This window comes from Dipodomys merriami, unplaced genomic scaffold (genome assembly GCF_024711535.1).
Source record: "Dipodomys merriami isolate MVZ:Mamm:240054 unplaced genomic scaffold, mDipMer1.0.p SCAF_1, whole genome shotgun sequence".
NCBI lineage: Eukaryota > Metazoa > Chordata > Mammalia > Rodentia > Heteromyidae > Dipodomys > Dipodomys merriami.
The window spans coordinates 2,587,516-2,605,413 of NW_027202270.1; the positions used below are offsets into that span (position 1 = coordinate 2,587,516).

Sequence of the window (17,898 nt, forward strand, 5' to 3'; positions counted from 1 at the left end):
GCTTTAATTCAGAGCCTCTAGTTCAACAGTTAGAGCTCGAAGCTTGGCCTGGAAAGCTGGGCTGGGATTTGCCCCTCCTCCTCTCTCTTTTCCTCCCCTCCCCTCCCCTCTCCTCTCCTTTCCTCCCCTCCCTTCCCCTCCCCTCCCCTCCCTTCCCCTCCCCTCTCCTTTCTTCCCCTCCCCTCCCCTCTCTTCCCCTCCCCTCCCCTCCCCTCTCTTCCCCTCCCCTCCCCTCCCTTCCCCTCCCCTCTCTTCAGACCCAGGCTGACCCGGGGCTGGGGCAGGCAGGGGTGGCATCCGTGCTATGTGCACCCCTGGGCTGACCTTGGACAGCAGCCACCCGGCAAACACATTCCAACTAGAGCCTCGGGGAGGGGACAGGTGCCTCTGCAATCGCCCGCAGCCCTGACCTGAACCCACCCTCAACAGAACCGCCCAGACCCCGGCTCACCTCCTTCTGCTGCCGCTCCAGCTCCCGCATTCGGATCTCTCGAGCCTCGGCCCGGGCAGCACGCTTCGCTGCAAGCCTGGCCTCCGCCTGAAAACAGACCCGGAAATCTCATTAGAAGACAGATCAGCGGCAGCCCTGGGTACATGACTAACGACGCTGTGGGAGAAAATCTTGTTTAGAGCTGAACAAACATACAGCCATGAGGCACAGGCTCACACGAACTAAAAACGCTGCTAAGGGAACACACAGCTCCCTGATCCAACTTTCTAAGGTTATAGTTACCTGTGACCCAGTAAAGGCTGAAACATGACATGGAAAATCCTAGAAATAATTCAATTTTTAACTCGGTCTGTGTGTGTGTGTGTGTGTGTGTGTGTGTGCGCGCGCACGCGTGTGTGCACATTTGGATGTCTGCCAGTCTTGGGGCTTGAACCCAGGGCCTGGGTAGTAACCCTGCGCTCTTCCGCTCAAGGCTACCACTCTACTACTTGAACCACACATCCACTTGCGGCTTGGTGGTTAATTGAAGAGAAGAATCTCACAGACTTTCCTGCCTAGGCTGACTTCCAACCATGACCCTCAGATCTTAGCCTCCTGAGAAGCTAGGATTACAGCCTGAAACACCAGTACCCGGATCCATTTTTTTTTTTTTTTTATTGTCAAGGTGATGTAGAGAGGAGTGATAGTTACATAAGTAAGGTAAGAATACATTGCTTGCCCAACTTGTTACTCCTTACCTCATTTTTCTCTTTCTTTCCCTCCCCTTCCAGCTTCCCCCCCACAGCTCCATTTTTAAGTTTTAAATTGTACAGTGCTTTGAGTAGTGAGATGAAAACTTGCACTGTCCTGTCCCACCCAGCTTCGGGTGGAAGCCATATTTTCCAGCAGCATATCCACGCCACCAAGGCCATGTGGCCGGTGCTCACTGGGTGTCAGGATATCACAGTTGTCATTTCACCAGGCCTCCGCTCAGGAACAGCTCTGAGCTCCGAGAACAGCAACGCTTGCAAATTGGGCAGGCCAGAGAAAAGCCATAAAGTGTCCCTTAACATGAAAAGGTGGAGGACTGGGAAGGTGGCTTAGGGGCAGAGTGCTGATTCGATTCCTCAGTAGCACATAAACTGAAAAACCTGGAAGTGGCGCTGTGGCTCAAGTGGTAGAGCACTAGCCTTGAGCTAAAGAGCTGAGGAACAGCGCCCAGGCCCAGAGTTCAAGCCCCATGACCAACAAAAAGAAAAAGAAAAAGATAGTAAGAAAAAATCCTGCATTGAGGTTGCTAAGGCATGCTGTATGTCACTGTCAGTGTCCTACTCTGCTCCAGTTAACGTCTGTCACAGGCTCGAATGACCAGGAAATACACGCACCCCAGGATGGGGTTCCTGCGGCCCCGGCATCAGCAGACATCTCAGGGCATCCGGACAGGATGGACGGTGTCATCGTCATTTGCACCCAGCGCTCAGCTCTCATTCTAAGCACATCGTCAGACCATGCCAGCTTTTCCTGCAGCCGCTCTGGGGGCAGGCCCCAGCTCGACCCCGCCCCTTACAGGGCAGAAAACAGAGCCTGGAAAGGCTGCCAGACCCCAGGCCTCTGACCCACTCTGCAAGACTTCTGCCCAGTCCCCGCCAGCAGACCCGCTGACCTCATTCCGTGCAGGAGCCACGCGGGCTCTGGGCCTTGCAGTTCATGGGTCTGCCTCTCCCTAGCAACCTGCAAGGCCCGCACGTTTCTACGAGAGCCGCCTAACGAGGCAGCCATGCTAACTGCCATTTACGTCCACACTGGCTCACAGTTCACGAGTCTCCGGCTTGTTCCTACCCTATGGCACAAAACAGCCAGGAGGCTGGGATACCCCAGAAATTCTGCTGCCCACAGCTCCACGAACAGATTTGCACACTCACTGCTCCCTAAATGGTCATAACATGGGGCTACGGGGACCCTAGGCGGCTGGCCAGTGGAAACAGCCAATACCAAGGCTAGGCATGCGGCATGGGGCTCAGCCAGGAGGGCCCCCAATAGTGCCGACACACCCCTCCCCCATTTGTACTGTAAACTGGGTTAGTCCTCCTCCTCTTCCCCTGTAGAGGAGGAAGGCTGGTCTGGAACCCTCCATCTTCCTGCCTCAGTTTCCTGGATATCTAGATTACAGGTATGCGCCACCACACCGGACCTGATGGCTGTCGAGACTGTCGTGTTCTCCTAAGAAATCTGCTCTATAACGAGTGGTTCCTCCACCAGTGCTCCAAACGGAGGAGTGCTCAGGTGGAGCGCTCCCTTAGCTCAGGCACGGCTGCACATCAACGCACACGTCACTGCTGTTTCAAAAGCTCCAGACCAGTCACACTTTGTAAAGAGCCTTTCAGAGGTCCACAGAGGTCCCAAGGCTGGAGAGGGGGTGAGGCGGCAAAGCGGCTGTGATCCCATGGGCGCCCATGTGGTCGCGGCTGCCTCCCGGGCCCTGGGCGGGGGCTCGGCGCACACTGGCTCCTTTCCAAGCTCACACAGACTAGGCAAGGACGGTGACAGCAAGCAGCTCAGCCCTTGAGCTCGGGTGGAGAGCAATAAGGAGAGGGAAGGAGGAGAATGAGTGTAAGGAAGGAGAAAGGAGGAAGGGAAGGGCTAGCAGGAGTAGTCAGCAGTTCTAGAAGGTTTTCCCCAAGAATCTGGCCCCCAGTGCACACTCTGCAGAGACCTCGTCCTCCAGTGTGGGTGGGACAGTGACTATGACGACATCACTCCTGTCATGGTTACACCACGTGTACAAATCAGGAAGGTCCCTCGTCACTGACTGGGTTGAGCAAAGGGGATGCTCTCATCAGTCAAGTCCCCTACAAGAGGGTCTAGAGGTTAGAGGGAGCCTTTTGCTGGCCACATGGCTGAGGCGTGTCCCAGCCTCCAAGAGCCGAAAGCGGCTCCCACGGCTCCCCGGTGTTGGTCAGAAGGAAGAGGGAACCAGTCTGATAACCCAAGGAGGCTCCGAGGAAGAGTCATGCTCCAAGGTCCAGAAGGCCCTGGGCCGGGTCAGCCTCGAGCGCAGCCGGTGATACCAGGCAGGGACCCAGCAAGGCAGGGTCCGCGATCCTGACCCCGGGGCTGAGGGCAGAGGTGATGACTATCCTTTTTTGTTGGTTGTGGGGTTTGAACTCTGGGTCTGGGCGATATCCCTTAGCTCTTCAGCTCAAGGTGAGCGCTCTACCACTTGAGCCACAGCATCACTTCTGGTTTTCTGGTGGTTTATTGGAGATAAGTCTCACGGACTTTCCTGCCCGGGCTGGTTTTAAACTGCGATCCTCAGATCTCAGCCTCTTAAGTAGCTAGGATGACAGGTGTGAGCCACCGGCGCCCAGCTAGATGGTGACTATTCTCAGCCTTGAGTCTGGATATTTGTTACACAACAGGGAATGACCAAAACAGGAGATGAGGAAGCCCCTAACCTCACAGTTCACAGTGCCTGCTCGGGGAGGGGGCAGGGGAGTCGAGCCCCTGCATGCTCACCCTGGGTGCTGGTCTGTCATCCAATCCCATCTATGCTGGCTCAACTCCCGCCTCCCCGGCCATGTGCACCTGCCGCCTGACCGCCAGGTCCAGTTTCTATGGAGAGCCACTTCAGACTGCTCGTCCTTGAGGGTAGTAGAGCTCAAAGAGTAAAATGCGCCAGCCCCTGCCTGCAGGGCTGGGAAGGAAGGAACCACCTTGGGTGAAGCCAGCTTTAGGACCAACTCAGCATGAGGGCGCGGCAAGCTGAGCCCCGCGGCAAGCTGAGCCCCACCATGCCACCTGCCACTGCATCTTAGGCTTCATACAGGAGATGGAGGTGTACTTCAATACATTCCAGATCCCAGCAGGCCCCGACGTATAAAGAGCCCGTATGTGAAGTGCTGGTAATACAGGAAGTAGCGGCCGTCAGCTCACTTCCTGGAACCTGCCAGACCAAAGATCAACAGGGGTATGTGCCAACACCAGTGCACAACCCACACATGAGCTGGGCCTGGTGTCACAGACACAGCTGTCCTGTCGGCAGAAGATCTAGTCAGACAGAGGACTGGAGGCGGCGGCAGATGCTTGTACATCCAGCTACTTGGGAGATAGAAGGAGAGATGCCTAGGGCTAGCCTAGACAAAAGGATGAGGCTACCGAGAAACAGACTGTCATAGAGTTGCCTCAAGTATCTACTCAGGAGTCTGAGAGCTGAGGACAGTGGTTCAAAACCAGCCTAACGAAGATCAATCCTCAAGACTCTTATCTCAAACCATCAAAGCCTTAACTGGTCGCATGGATTAGGTGGTAGAATGCTGAGCAGGAAAAGCTAAGAGCCTGAGGTCCTGAGTTCAAGCCCAGTACTGAAAAAAAGTATCATAGAGAGCTTCAACAACCGTGCATCTTCTTCAGAGACTTTAGCAAGAAGATAGAGCACAGAGCGCATCATCTGCACAGAGAGAATGACAATGGTCAGGAACAAGATCCATGAAGTCTGGGCTGAGGGAAAGCTGGACAGGACCGAGCCACGGAATACAACCCACACAGCTGGGACCCACGGCGGTGACTAAGAGTTCAGCATGCAGCAGGCCCACACACAGTACCGGGGGTCTAGGCAGGAGCGCTGGGAGCAGGGCAAAGCCTGCAGAACCCGTGCTTTGGTAAAGTACACAACTGCGTGCCCGAGGGCACGGCACGTCAGACTGTGCTAATGGTTTCCAACTGTGCCCGTGCGCTGGGGACCAGGGGCAGCGTGCTGGCCTCACAGCAGGGACCACTCCCACAGGATGCAGGGGGACAAATTACACGGACACAGTGGTGTAAGCGTGAGAACTCAGCCTCTCCCAGAAGTGGAGGGTGGGGGTCCTAATCTGAACCTGAGCAGCAAAGTAGAGAGCGCCACGGCCGGGCTGGGGGTAATGAGGTACACCTGACATGGTGCCCGGACAGCCGGAGTGCTGCGCTTCAGGCCCTGGAGCCTCTACTCAGAGGGTAAATACTTAAATACTCAAAATCACTAAGTACTGAAATCAAGAACACAGCACTGCGACCCCGGAATCAGGAGGCTGAGGCAGGAGGATCACACAGTTTGAGGCCTGCTTGGGACACATAATGAGAAAACCAACTCCCCTACTAAAAAGGAAACATAGCCCTGACTGAAATGTGGGGGCGGGCCCTGGCTGTGGAAGTGCCCTTCATTAGCAGCAAGGGAGGGGCCCTGCCACCTAGCCAGCCCGAGCCTCTAGGTACAGAGACACTGAAGCCTGAGCACACCCCACATCCCTCCTATGGACCCCACAAACCCAGGGGCCTGGTGGGGGTGGGGGCGCTCAGAGTCGGTGGAGGTCCCGATGGGGCCTGCGCTAAGCTCCCTGCCCAGTGGGAGATGACAATAACCAAACACAGCCAGCAGGAAGGATCGGTGGCACAGGGAAAGCAGAGGCAACGCATACTGGTGGAGGACAGAATTTAGGAGGGAGGAGAGGGGAGGGGAGGAGACTGCTCCCACTGGGCACAGAGCCAGCCGAGCCTGCCTGCCCCTCCACAGCCACCCACAGCCCGCAGGCCCTGTGACCTGCGGCATCTGAGGCAGCATCTGACCCAGCTGCTCCCTTGCCAGGGAAAGGCCCTCTTCCCAAGGCCCAGCCTCCCACCCAGGGGGCGCTCCCAAAGGCAAAGCTGTGGAGGAAGCCTGGGGACTCCCAAAACGCTCAATGGGCCTACTGGGGGCCATCTTGTCACATTTCAGGAAGGAAGAGGATGGTGTCCTCTGATTCCTCTTCTGGTGACTTGGAGGGGGTGTGGTGGAGGTGCAGACTCTGGAGGTGGATGGGTGCTGAGTGGGGGATGGGTGGGGAGGTGCAGACTCTGGAGGTGGATGGGTGCTGAGTGGGGGATGGGTGGGGGGAGGTGCAGACTCTGGAGGTGGATGGGTGCTGAGTGGGGGATGGGTGGGGGGAGGTGCAGACTCTGGAGGTGGATGGGTGCTGAGTGGGGGATGGGTGGGGGGAGGTGCAGACTCTGGAGGTGGATGGGTGCTGAGTGGGGGATGGGTGGGGGGAGGTGCAGACTCTGGAGGTGGATGGGTGCTGAGTGGGGGATGGGTGGGGGGAGGTGCAGACTCTGGAGGTGGATGGGTGCTGAGTGGGGGATGGGTGGGGGGAGGTGCAGACTCTGGAGGTGGATGGGTGCTGAGTGGGGGGAGCATGGGGCTCTCAGATGTCACCCCAGCAGAGCAGCAGTCTCGGGGAACTGCTCTCGGCCCTGCCCACACCTGCTAAGTAAGAGGCTGGGGAGACCCAGAGGCATCTCAAGGCCGGGGTGCTGCTGCTTGCGAAGTCTTGCTGTGTGGCTAGGGTCGGCGGGCACTGGCGCTGGCCTGGGAGTGCCCCCCAGACCCTCCGGCTCTGGACAGGCAGGGCAGGTGCTGACTGCGGGGGCCCCAGGCCAGCGGGCTGCCCAGATCCCCTACTGCTGGTCCTGAATTTGAGATACAGTTCCTCTCCCACGGGACATGGCTCACCCTACTCCCCCTCCCCCCACCCCAGCGTGCTGTGGGCCCAGCCTGGCTCCCTGGAGCTTCACGGAGGTGGCTCTTTGGGGTGGGACTGGCTGGAAGGACAGGTCCCACATATTACCTAAGTTGCTTCCTTGGGAAAAAACTCCAGAAAACTGGACTCTGCACCCCACCCACCCTTTCATGTACTCACCACACACGAACCCAATGGTACAACCACACGGGGAGAGACACACAGACCCACAGTGCGCCTGCGTAGGGTGACAGCAGGAAAGACAACCGTGAGGAGAGATCAGGAGAAAAGCCAGCAGTGTGACCCCAGGGCCTTGGGACCTCCCCGCCGTCACACACACAGACTAGCTGCCCAGGCCCCAGGCTGGTGGGAGGATTTCTCCCGCTGAAATGCCTTCTCAGGACTGCGCGGCCCTCAGTGTGGTGTCCCCGGAGCGGCTGACGAAGCGTGTGAAGAAGTTCGTGAGCGGAGAGCAGAGCACAGAGCGCACACCAGCAGTCACCTCAGTCACCCAGGATGCCCTCTCTCTCACCCGGCCCACCCCTCAGACTCTCCTCCACCCTGGCTCCCAGGCCTGAGGTAAGGGATCCTCGAGCAGGAGGCAAAGTGCACCAGGGTCCCTAACAGCCCAAAGGGCGGTCTGTGGGTCTACCCAGAGCCCCTGCGGTGGCAGAGGCTGTGACCCCAGGACGCCTGCCCCACAGCTTTCTCACAATCCCAGACCACTCTCCAGGGCCCCGGTCTTCAAGCATTTCCTCCTAGTCTTTCCCTGGGGCTCTGGGCCCTCCCCTCCCCCAGCAACCACGCAGTAGGGCCGCCAAGCTGCAGGGTTCCACCAAGAAGCTGGAGGGGTCTGTGGGCGTCGCCCTCAGCCAAGCCCCAGGAAATGGGATTGAGATGGTCCCAGGTCAGTCTCTCCACCAGGTCGAGGAAGCCCTGAGGCCTGGAAAGTCAGCCCAGAAGGATGGCTGGGCCCAGGGCAGACTAACTGCACAGGATAGTTAACATGTCCTGAAGGGGAACGCTGTTGGAACAGCAGCTGCTGCCTGGTCTGCTTCCTCAAAAGGAAGCAGATGGACTGACGGCCAGGCAGCTGTTCAGGGAAGCAACTCGCACGTGGTAACACATCCTACAAATACAAGGAACTTCACACTAACTACGTGTGGTCACTCCAGTCTCTGGCTTTGAGAATTAATCAGAACTGAGAAAACTCAGCGGCATTTTTGCCAGGGCCCATGCCATGCGTAACTAGAACTAGAATGTATGATCTTATTAGAAAAGCTTTAAGGCTGTATTTAAGTGGCCAATTGGAGCACTTGCCTAGCAAGCCCAGGGTTCTGGGCTCCATCTCCTGTACTGCAAGGAAATGCCCTCGTGGAAGTGGACCTGGAAGACTGTGCAGTTGTGCCTAAAGGAACTGAGAAAGAACTGGCTTTGTTTGGGGACAAGAGCCCAGTCCCAGTCCATTTCCTCCCCAAGAGGAAATAAAGCTCCTAGAAAGAAAACTGGGAAATCTCAGCCTGGGGCCCAGCACTCCTAGGCCTGCTGGGCGGCTTCCGGCCTGGGGTGGATGGAGGCTGCGGGGGACACAGAATCCCTTTCCTGAGTTGCCCTGGTGACAGGACGTCGCAGTGGCCACCACTTCAGTTTCCACGGAAACCCCCACCCTCTTTAGTGCAGACTATTAAAACAGTCCGCCGCCAAGGCAGCCGAGTGGAATGGGGGACCCAACAGGAAGGGTGCGCAGGCAGTGTCCCTGCAGCCCTGGTGGGGGCTGGTTTCTGGGCTCACGGCCGATGGTCCCTCACTGCCATCAGTTCGGCCTCAAGAGAAATGCTCATGTGTCCAGAACCCTGGTGTAGCCATCTCCAACCAATTCCCCAACAACAAGAACCCCTGCTTTTCTGGTTGTGACTATGTGAGGGCACCAAGCATGGCGACCTTTTCAGAGGGCAGTGGACAGGGCGGGGCTTGGTGGACCCTGGGGAAGGGCAGGCTCACCAATCATCTGCCTCCGGTGCTGGGAAGAGCTTTCCCATTGGCTACTCAGGCAGCAGAACCACCGCAGGGTGATTTTTGTATCCACACACTGATTCTGAACGTGAGTCACACAGTTCGAATGTCCGCTGCCAGCCTCTGGAGGCGACTGGCACTCTAGTGAGGGATACCTCTCACTTTCTCAGCCCCACCCCAGTCCTTTCGCTTCCTTGTTTGTCAGGAGTCCCATGCTAACTGTGCTTGGGCTAACCCAGAGCGCCAATCCTCCTACCTTCCAAGTCTGGGAGCACAGGCGTGTGCCACCATACCCCGCCTAAACGTAAAAACCTCTCCTGACTTGAAATGATATGTGCTAGTTGATTTGGACACCAAGGAATTTCATTCATTTATTTATACAGAAACGAAGCAACTAGCTCCACACACACACATATACGCATACAAAGCATCAGTGTAGTGGCTCCTGCCTATAATTCAGCTATACAGGAGGCTATGGCTCCTGGCCAGTCTAGGTAGAAAGTTCATGAGTTGGATGACTCATACTTCCTTGCTACCCAGGAGGCTGAGATCTGAGAGATCATAGTTCAAGGCCACCCTGGGCAGAAAAGTTCACTAGACTTCATCTCCAAAACAACCAGCAAAAAAGGAGAACTGCAGATATGGTTCAAGTGCTATAGCACCAGCTTAGCAAGCCTGAGGCCCAGAGTTCAAACCTCATTACCTCAAAAAAGAAAAGAAAACTTGGGGCTGGGAAGGTGGCTCAGTGGTAGAACACTTGCCTTGCCTGCATGAGGCCCTGGGTTTGATTCCTCAGCACCACATAAGCAGAAAAAAAAAGCCAGAAGTGGTGCTATGGCTCAAGTGGTAGAGCGCTAGCCTTGAGCTGAAGAGCTGAGGGACAGCGCCCAGGCCCAGAGTTCAGGCCCCACGACCAACAAAAAAGAAAAGAAAACTTCGCAAGAACTGGCATGGCATGTCAGCCAAAAGGTGGCATGGTGGCATGTGCGTGTCACCCCAGCTATGCTGGAAGTGTACCCAGGAGGGCTGCAGTCCAAGGCGGCATAAAACTGAGACCCTATCCTAAAAATAAAGCAAGAAGGTCTTAGGGCCCTGAATCAAGTGGTAGACCACCTGAGTTCAACCCTAATACTAACGAGAGAGACAGACAGACAGACAGCCACATCTCTAGGTCTGCAAGGCTGAGAACGCAGCTTTAACACCGCAGCACGGGGCAGGGCACTGCAGTTCTCAGCCATGTCTGCTGAGCCTGTTCAGCCACACAGCGAACGGGGTGTGCTTTTTTTTTTTGGGGGGGGGGTCCAGTCGTGGGGCCTGAACTCTGGGCCTGGGCACTATCCCTCAGCTCTTCAGCTCAAGGCTAGCGCTCTACCACTTGAGCCACAGCGTCATTTCTGGCTTTTTTCTTTTTGCTTATGTGGTGCTGAGGAATCGAACTCAGGGCCTCAGGCATGCAAGGCAAGCACTCTACCACTGAGCCACCTTCCCAGCCCACGGGGTGTGCTTTTATCAGCATGCTCAGATACATGAAGATCTGGAGAACAGAAAGCCAGAAGCTACTATGTAAGCAGAGTTTTATTCAGAATACTGATTCTATCAAAATTAACCCAGATCGGTTGTTCCACAAGTGTTCCCGATTGTGGAGGGAGCCGCTGTCGGGAAGCGGCAGTCCTGCAGGGCTGCTTCCAGTGGGGCCGCAGCCACTGGGGAGCAGAGGGCTAGTTTAAGAAGCACCAGGCCGGCAGGCCTCTCCAGGCTGCCTGCCGCCCTTTGGGTGGGGACTGAAGCTCCCACCAGCGGTGAGTGACAGGAAGACCAGGAGACGACGGGAAACCAAGCTGCCAGGTGGCGGGCCGTTCGCATATAAGTCGGGAAGTTGGAGAAGTTACTTAATATTTTAACAGCACCTGACTGAAGGAGGGAGGCAAGGCAATATTTCTACAGCTTCCTTCCCCTCGCTAGGTGCTAAGAACTTCCCTGTTCTCTGAAATTCTGGGTCTCTAGATCTCTGTTTGTACAGGACAGATCTTGGGTTTCTGTCAGTGGCACGCGCACACACACACACACACACACACGTGGCACACCACCACAACAAATAGCAACAAGTAGGACCACTCGTGCCACCAGCGCCCCATGGCTTTGCGGGGTTCCCTTCCTCTCTCCCACGAAGCAGCTGTTCCCCTGGCTCCTTTCTGGGATCAGGCTGAAGCTCTGATCATGCCAGGGATCCCGTGGGGGCTCAGAACACCTGCGGACAGCATTCCTGACAGCCAGCTGACACAGGGTGTGTGTGGGGGTACCGATGGTGGGGTGCAGGTAGCGGACAGCATTCCTGACAGCCAGCTGACACAGGGTGTGTGTGGGGGTACCGATGGTGGGGTGCAGGTAGCACTGACGCAGGGTACGGGTAGAACCGATGTGGGGTGATGGGGGCACTGAGAAAAACCGCACTGCTACCAGAGCTAACTCAGATGAGCTGGAAGACACCAAAATCCCCAGGAAGCCTCCACTGCCACCCTGCTAAGCTTGTCTATTGGGTGGGGGGAGGAAGAAGACTTAGATCGCTGTGACTTCCAAGAGCCCACTGTTGTAATAATTACAGTGTCAGTATAAAGTGATACTATAGCAAAGCTGTGAGGCGTCTGCAACTCTCTCCCATCATACTGAGGGAATAAAGCTCACTGGACTTTCTCTGGTCTGAGCACGGTCAGGCGCAGAAGCCTCTGACACAATGAAGCCCTCTGCAGAGCTCAGCAGCATGGACTCAGTCAGGTCCCAAGAGCCCGAAGAAACTCGTCATCCCTGGAAATAGGGCGATGACACCCACTGCTGCCCAGAGACGCTCACAGAAGCAGTGAAACCCCTTGCAACACTTCCAACCTGCCAGCCTGGCTTGGAGTACTGCATACAGTACTATGTACTGTGTACAGCCACTGGCAGCACCCAGTTCCCAGGCCCGGGTATGAATTGGCTGTACTTCAGGACCAGCTGTGGGGATTTGGGAAGCTCCAACCTTTTTGGGCCCCGGTTTCCTCTTTCTCTGTGAAAGGGAGATGGTAAAACTATCCAGTACCATGAAGTCATGGCTCAGAACCACGTACACCCTCAGCAGGCTGGTGGCAGGGGATGGGTAAGCCTGGCTGCTTTGACTACTTCTGCAGGACCTCCTGCTGACAAGTGGCAAGCAGGCAAGAGTGCAGAGGCGCCCACTGGACAGAGTGACCAGCCCACCTGATCCCCAACTGATCCCCACTCCTCATCTAGGAAAATTACACCTCCCTGGCCCAGCCACAGATTAAAAAAGACCAGAGGAGTAAGAAACCAAGCCACTTTGAAAATCCCCATTATACTAACAAATGAAAGAAACAGTTTGGTTCAAGTTAAAAGTAAATCCTCTTTGTAGTAATTTAGGACTAATTACTTTTCTACTACAAAGTAGCTATACTTTAAGACTGGAGTAAAAACCAACCTGGTTTTAAGGCTATCAAGTTACACCAAGAAGAATCCCCTTGAAATATTGGCCCTCTCTCCATGAGAGGAACGACTTTTGTAATTTGTTTGGTTTATTGGTCTAGATTTTGGCTGGGGTCAGGGAACTGTAACAATGAACATCTGTACTCACATCATAATCTGGAATTATTAAACCTTGGGTAGGTTCGAATTAGTGAGCCAGGCATGGTGGTGCACACCTGTAATCCTAGCACTTGGGAAGCTGAGGCAGAGGGCTGTGAGGTCAGTCTAAGTTACATAAGGAGGCTTTACTTCCCCAAAACAAAAGAAAAAGGAAAAGAAAAGAAGTTTAATTTGGGGAAAAAAGAGCAAGTTAATCTTATCTTTACATTCTGAATAATGAAAGTTCTAGTAAAGTTAATCCATTTCATGGAAATGAGTTTCTTCATTTAAAAAATTCACTAACATGTGGGTGGCCTCCAGTAAGGACAGTAAGGTCATAAAAACTCCTCTCCTCCCAGTCCCTGTGCAACCTTCAGGAGACGCAGCAGGCTTCCCCACAGGAGATCGGTCAGCAATCTGCACATGCTGGCTGCTAACACCCAAGGTTCATGTAAACGGGAGCAGATACTTTGGAAACACTCATATGACTAATGGGTCATAAACGATTCCCGTTCTGAGTCACAGGGCCTGATTCTTCAGGGATAAGAAATTCCTCTTGCACATTGCCTTTTGAGGAGCAAAGTCGCTGGACAACTTGCCATCTCCAGCTCTGCCGCGACACGCTGGGACCTCGCTCTCATCAGGTAACACTCCAATCAGCTGCGTGCAACACAGTTGGGCAACTATAAATAGCTCCGTGGATGTGCAGTTGGGACGGCAGGGGCTTTCTGTGTTCCGCTATGTGATGCGGGTTCGGGCTGAACAGAAACTAACTCTTAAAGAAAAAGGGAAATTTCATCTCCATCGTAGCCCCAGTGCCAAGTACTGTGCTGGTACTGGAACTTGAACTCATGGTCTGGGTGCTGTCCTTGAGCTTTTTATTTATTTTTTTTTTGGGGGGGGTCGGGTTGTGGGGCCTGAACTTTGGGCCTGGGCGCTGTCCCTCAGCTCTTCAGCTCAAGGCTAGCGCTCTACCACTTGAGCCACAGCGCCACTTCCGGCTTTTTTCTTTTTGCTTATGTGGTGCTGAGGAATCGAACCCAGAGCCTCATGCATGCAAGGCAAGCGCTCTACCACTGAGCCACCTTCCCAGCCCTGTCCTTGAGCTTTTTTTGCTCAAGGTTGGTGCTCTACCATTTGAGCCACAGCTCCACTTCCCCACTTTTTGGAAGTTAATTGAAGAGTCTCATAGACATTCCTACCCAGACTGGTTTTGAACGGTGATTTTCTGATCTCAGCCCCGAGTAGTTAGGATTACAGGTGTGAGCCACAGGTGTCCAGCTTGATATTCTTAATTACAGTAGAAAAGTCCTCAGCCTGAGAATGGGCGCAGCACGGCGGAAGCCCTCAGCCCGGGGTAGGACCCAGCGCTCAGCATGTGGAAAGAGACCAGAGATGACATAACCTGGTCACACACAGGGTGGTGCCGGAAGTGAAGAAAATGGAGTTTAGCACTGTGGTATCATCCTCTGCCTCAGTTCCTGGGCAGGCTAGAGTCAGCCGGGATGTGTGAAAACAGCCAGACACCTGCTCCAAACTGTGTGTGTGTGTCTGTGTGTGTGTGTCTGTGTGTTTGTGTCTGTGTGTGTGTGTCTGTGTGTGTTTGGTATGGTGTATGTGTGGTTTTGTATGTGTATGTGTGGTATGGTGTGTGTGTGATACATGTAGGTGTGGTATGGTGTAGGTGTGGTATTGTATGTGTATGATGTGTGTATGGTATGTGCATAGTATGGTGTGTGTGATATGGTGTGCTGTGTGTATAGTGTGCTGTGTGTGATATGGTGTGGTGTGTGTATAGTATGGTGTGTGTATAGTATGGTGTGTGTGATATGTGTGTGTGATGGTGTTTGTATGGTATGGTGTGTGTGGTATTGTATGGGTATGGTGTGGTATGTGCATAGTATGGTGTGTGTGTGATATGGTGTGATGTGTGTATGGTATGGTGTGTGTATAGTGTGTGTGTGGTGTGTGTGTGGTGTGTGGGTGTGTACTGTATGTGGGTGTGTATGAGAGAGCTATGGGAGAAGGAATCAAGCATCTTGTATGTTGCAGATACTAGGCAAGTACTCCAGCCCTGAGCACAACTCTGGCCTTTGCTTTTGTTTGCTTGTTCTTTTGTTTTTGAGACAATATCTCAGTGCTCGGTGTGGCACTGAACTCTCCATCCTCCTGTCTTAGCATCCCCAGTGCTGGGATTACAGACGTACACCACCATATCCAACCCCAAGTTTGCTAAGTGGGGCAGAGCTCACCATATGTGTTTTCCTTTAGTGTCTGTTCATAGCTCTGCAGCCCTAGGCCCTGCCTTCTGCTCCCCGGAGACCTCCAGGCCTCTATCCTAGGAGCTAGTGACACACACAAGCCAGTCTGCAATGTTCACTGCTTGTCACAGCTGCATACCTAACCATCACCCAGGGTGGTGGCCGGCTCCTCCTCTGTGCCCTGGCACAGAGCCACCAGACTTCCCTCCCAACCACCAATCAACACCCTGAGCATTCACTGCATTCTACCTTCCTCTTTAACACACTTATTGCTACTAGTGCCTTTTTTTATAGACCTCCTACAGGTCACAGTTTCTTCCTGGAAATCTGTGACCAATTATGTTCCAAGACTCAATATTTTCAGTCTTAAAGAGGTAAGAGGAAGCCAGGTGCTGGTGGCTCAACACCTTCAATCATAGCTACTCAAGAGGCCGAAATCTGAGGACTGAAGTTCAAAGCCAGTCCAGGCAGAAAAGTCTGTGGCTCTTACCTCCATTAACCACCCAAAAGCAAGAAGGTGGAGCTGTGGCCTCAAATAGAGTGCCAACCTTGAGCAAAACAGCTAAGACATACCCAGGCCCTAATTTCAGGCCAGAGAACTGGTGCAGACATGTGCTCACACACATGTGAACACACATGTGCGCACACACACACACAGAGGAGGTATAACCAAGAGGAAGCACACATCACATGGCCTAGGACTGCCCAGAGTAGCAGCTCTTACCCAAATTCAGGGCTGGGAAATGTATGAATATTTGAAGTAATAGGGATAAAGAAAGACTAAAAATAGCCTCTCGTGGGGCAGGGCTCACTACCAAGTCTGGCTTAAACACACACACACACACACACACACCCTCTTTCAGTTTTCTGAGCTCACTGGGTTCTAGAACTTTGGGTAAGCCTCAGCCGTTCAGGCATTTGGCTTTTCTCTCTCTTCCTGGCAGCACCTAATCCAGGTCTCCCTAGAAGGCTCCAAGTGTTAAGTGAGGAGCGGCAGCCAGGGTTATTTCTACGCTCCTTCTCAGCGCCCTGGCCTGGCCTTCCTCACATCTTCTCAGAGTTTCCCCCTCCCGTTGCCAGGCCTTGAGCAGTCCACTCTCGGGCTTTAGACTCCTCCTCGGGGTCTCACTCTTTGCCTTCTAAGGGGTGCCTGGCCTGCCTTTGGAACATCAGCATCTCAGCAGAGTTCTGTCCTTCCCTGTCCAAGATCTTTCCCGGATGGGGATCCTGGCTTTTCATTGCGGAGTCCCTGGGCCCTGGAAGCCAATGAAGTCACAGGGTAGGAAGCAGTCCCAAGGTCTATCTGAATGCTGGAGGCCACAGAAACAAAATACTAAAGTTTTACCCCCTCCCCCTAAAAGGTCCCCAAACAAACAAAAACTTTGAAATACTGCTTGTAGTTCTCTGCAAGGAACCTACTGGTCTGCCGGCTTCAGGACTTCTCTCTCCACATTTCTGTTTCTCCCATAGTTCCTACTAACTTCTCCACACACACCAGCACTGACTGAGTTCTACCTGGTGAACACTTTAATCACAGTCCCACCGAGACCTTGTAAGTGGAACCCAGGGGCTCTCCATAGCATCAAGTTTACAAAGTTATTTCTTTTCTACACTGTGTTTACTTTTATATATCTCCATCCCAAACCACCAGAAGGAACCTGGACTGGGGGCCAGGCTGTAATCCTAGTGCTCAGGAAGTTAGGAGACCAGAGTTCAAGTCCAGGCTGGTGACCCAGTCAGCCCTGCCCCCCCCCCCCCCCCCCCCCCGCCAAGAACCCCGTCATAAGCTGCGTGAAAATGGGCGAAGATAAACCTTTCCCTCCTTGCTCCCTGGCAGCCGGCAGCCGTGGTCTGGCTGCTGAGCCCTGAGCACGTTCAAGGTGAAATCCTCCCAAATGTGGAGTCCTGGAGGGCTCCAGGCCGGCCGGCCAAAGCAGAGTTGGGCTCGGGGCCTTTGACGACGGAAGAGGCCCGGGGTCAGGAGCCTCGCCAGCCGCTAGGTGCCATGTTTTGTAAACTACAGAAGCAGCTCCTGAAGGTCTACAGCACGTGCGGGCCCCGAGCCCCGGGCCCCAGACCTCGGTCGGACCAGGCCGGGGCTGCCGGCCGGAGACCGTCTCCAGAGGCCGAGGCAGAGGAGGGGTGGGCCGAGACGGAAGAGAAAGAAGACAGCGCCGGGCAGAAGAAGGAGAGGGGCAGAGACGGCTGAGGCCGGGAGTGGAGACTGACTGGGGTCCTCTCCGGCCTCGGAAGGGGCGCGGGGACGCGGGGCCGGCGGGTCGCGGGCGCGGGACCGGCGGGGCGCGGGGCCGGCGGGGGCAGCGGCGCGGGCGCGGGGCCGGCGGGACGCGGGGCCGGCGGGGGCAGGGGCGGGGACGCGGGGCCGACGGGGGCAGGAGCGGGGACGCGGGGCCGGCGGGGCGCGGGGCCGGCGGGGCGCGGGGCCGGCGGGGGCAGGGGCGGGGACGCGGGGCCGACGGGGCGCGAGGCCGGCGGGGGCAGGGGCGGGGACGCGGGACCGGCGGAGCGCGAGGCCGGCGGGGCGCGAGGCCGGCGGGGGCAGGAGCGGGGACGCGGGGCCGGCGGGGCGCGGGGCCGGCGGGGGCAGCGGCGCCTCTCACCAGTCTCTGGGCTTCGGGACTCAGGCAGTCTATTTCCTGGTTCTGCGCGCCCCCGGGGCTGCTCATGGTGTCGCGGCTCGGGCCGGCTTCCCGCCCGGGGGAACGCTCCACAGGCGGCTCTGCGGTCCCCGGGGTAGGGGCTTCCGTCCGCGCGGCGGCGAGCTCGCTGCGGAGCCGGGCGCACCCCAAGCACGGACTCAGACCTCGGTGCCCAGCGCGGCTCGAGGTTCCCGGGCTGGGGCGCGGCCCGCAGGGCGGGGCACAGGTGGCCACGGGCCCCGGGGCGGGGAGGGGACCAGGAAACGGGCCTCCCGCGGCCTCCACCCTACCAGCCCGGGCCCGCCCCGTCGGCCCCGCCCCGCCAGCCCGGGCCCCGCCCCTCCGATCCCGCCCCGCCAGCCCAGGCCCCGCCCCTCCGTCCCCGCCCTGCCAGC

The 17,898-nt window shown here is 55.8% G+C and overlaps 1 protein-coding gene across 21 annotated transcripts in view; it reads right to left on the bottom strand.

Annotated features, from left to right (window-relative positions):
* Positions 1-17,898, bottom strand: part of Lrrfip1 (LRR binding FLII interacting protein 1) — a 119,449-nt gene that overhangs the window by 55,273 nt on the left and 46,278 nt on the right. For 16 of the 21 annotated variants that reach the window (XM_070010149.1, XM_070010105.1, XM_070010026.1 and 13 more), the window contains exon 2: positions 452-538. In XM_070010149.1, the coding sequence (XP_069866250.1) occupies positions 452-538 (87 nt within the window). Of the gene's footprint in view, positions 1-451; positions 539-17,464; positions 17,716-17,898 lie in introns of those variants that run through there. The other 5 variants (XM_070010323.1, XM_070010230.1, XM_070009078.1 and 2 more) reach the window with 5 other exon arrangements.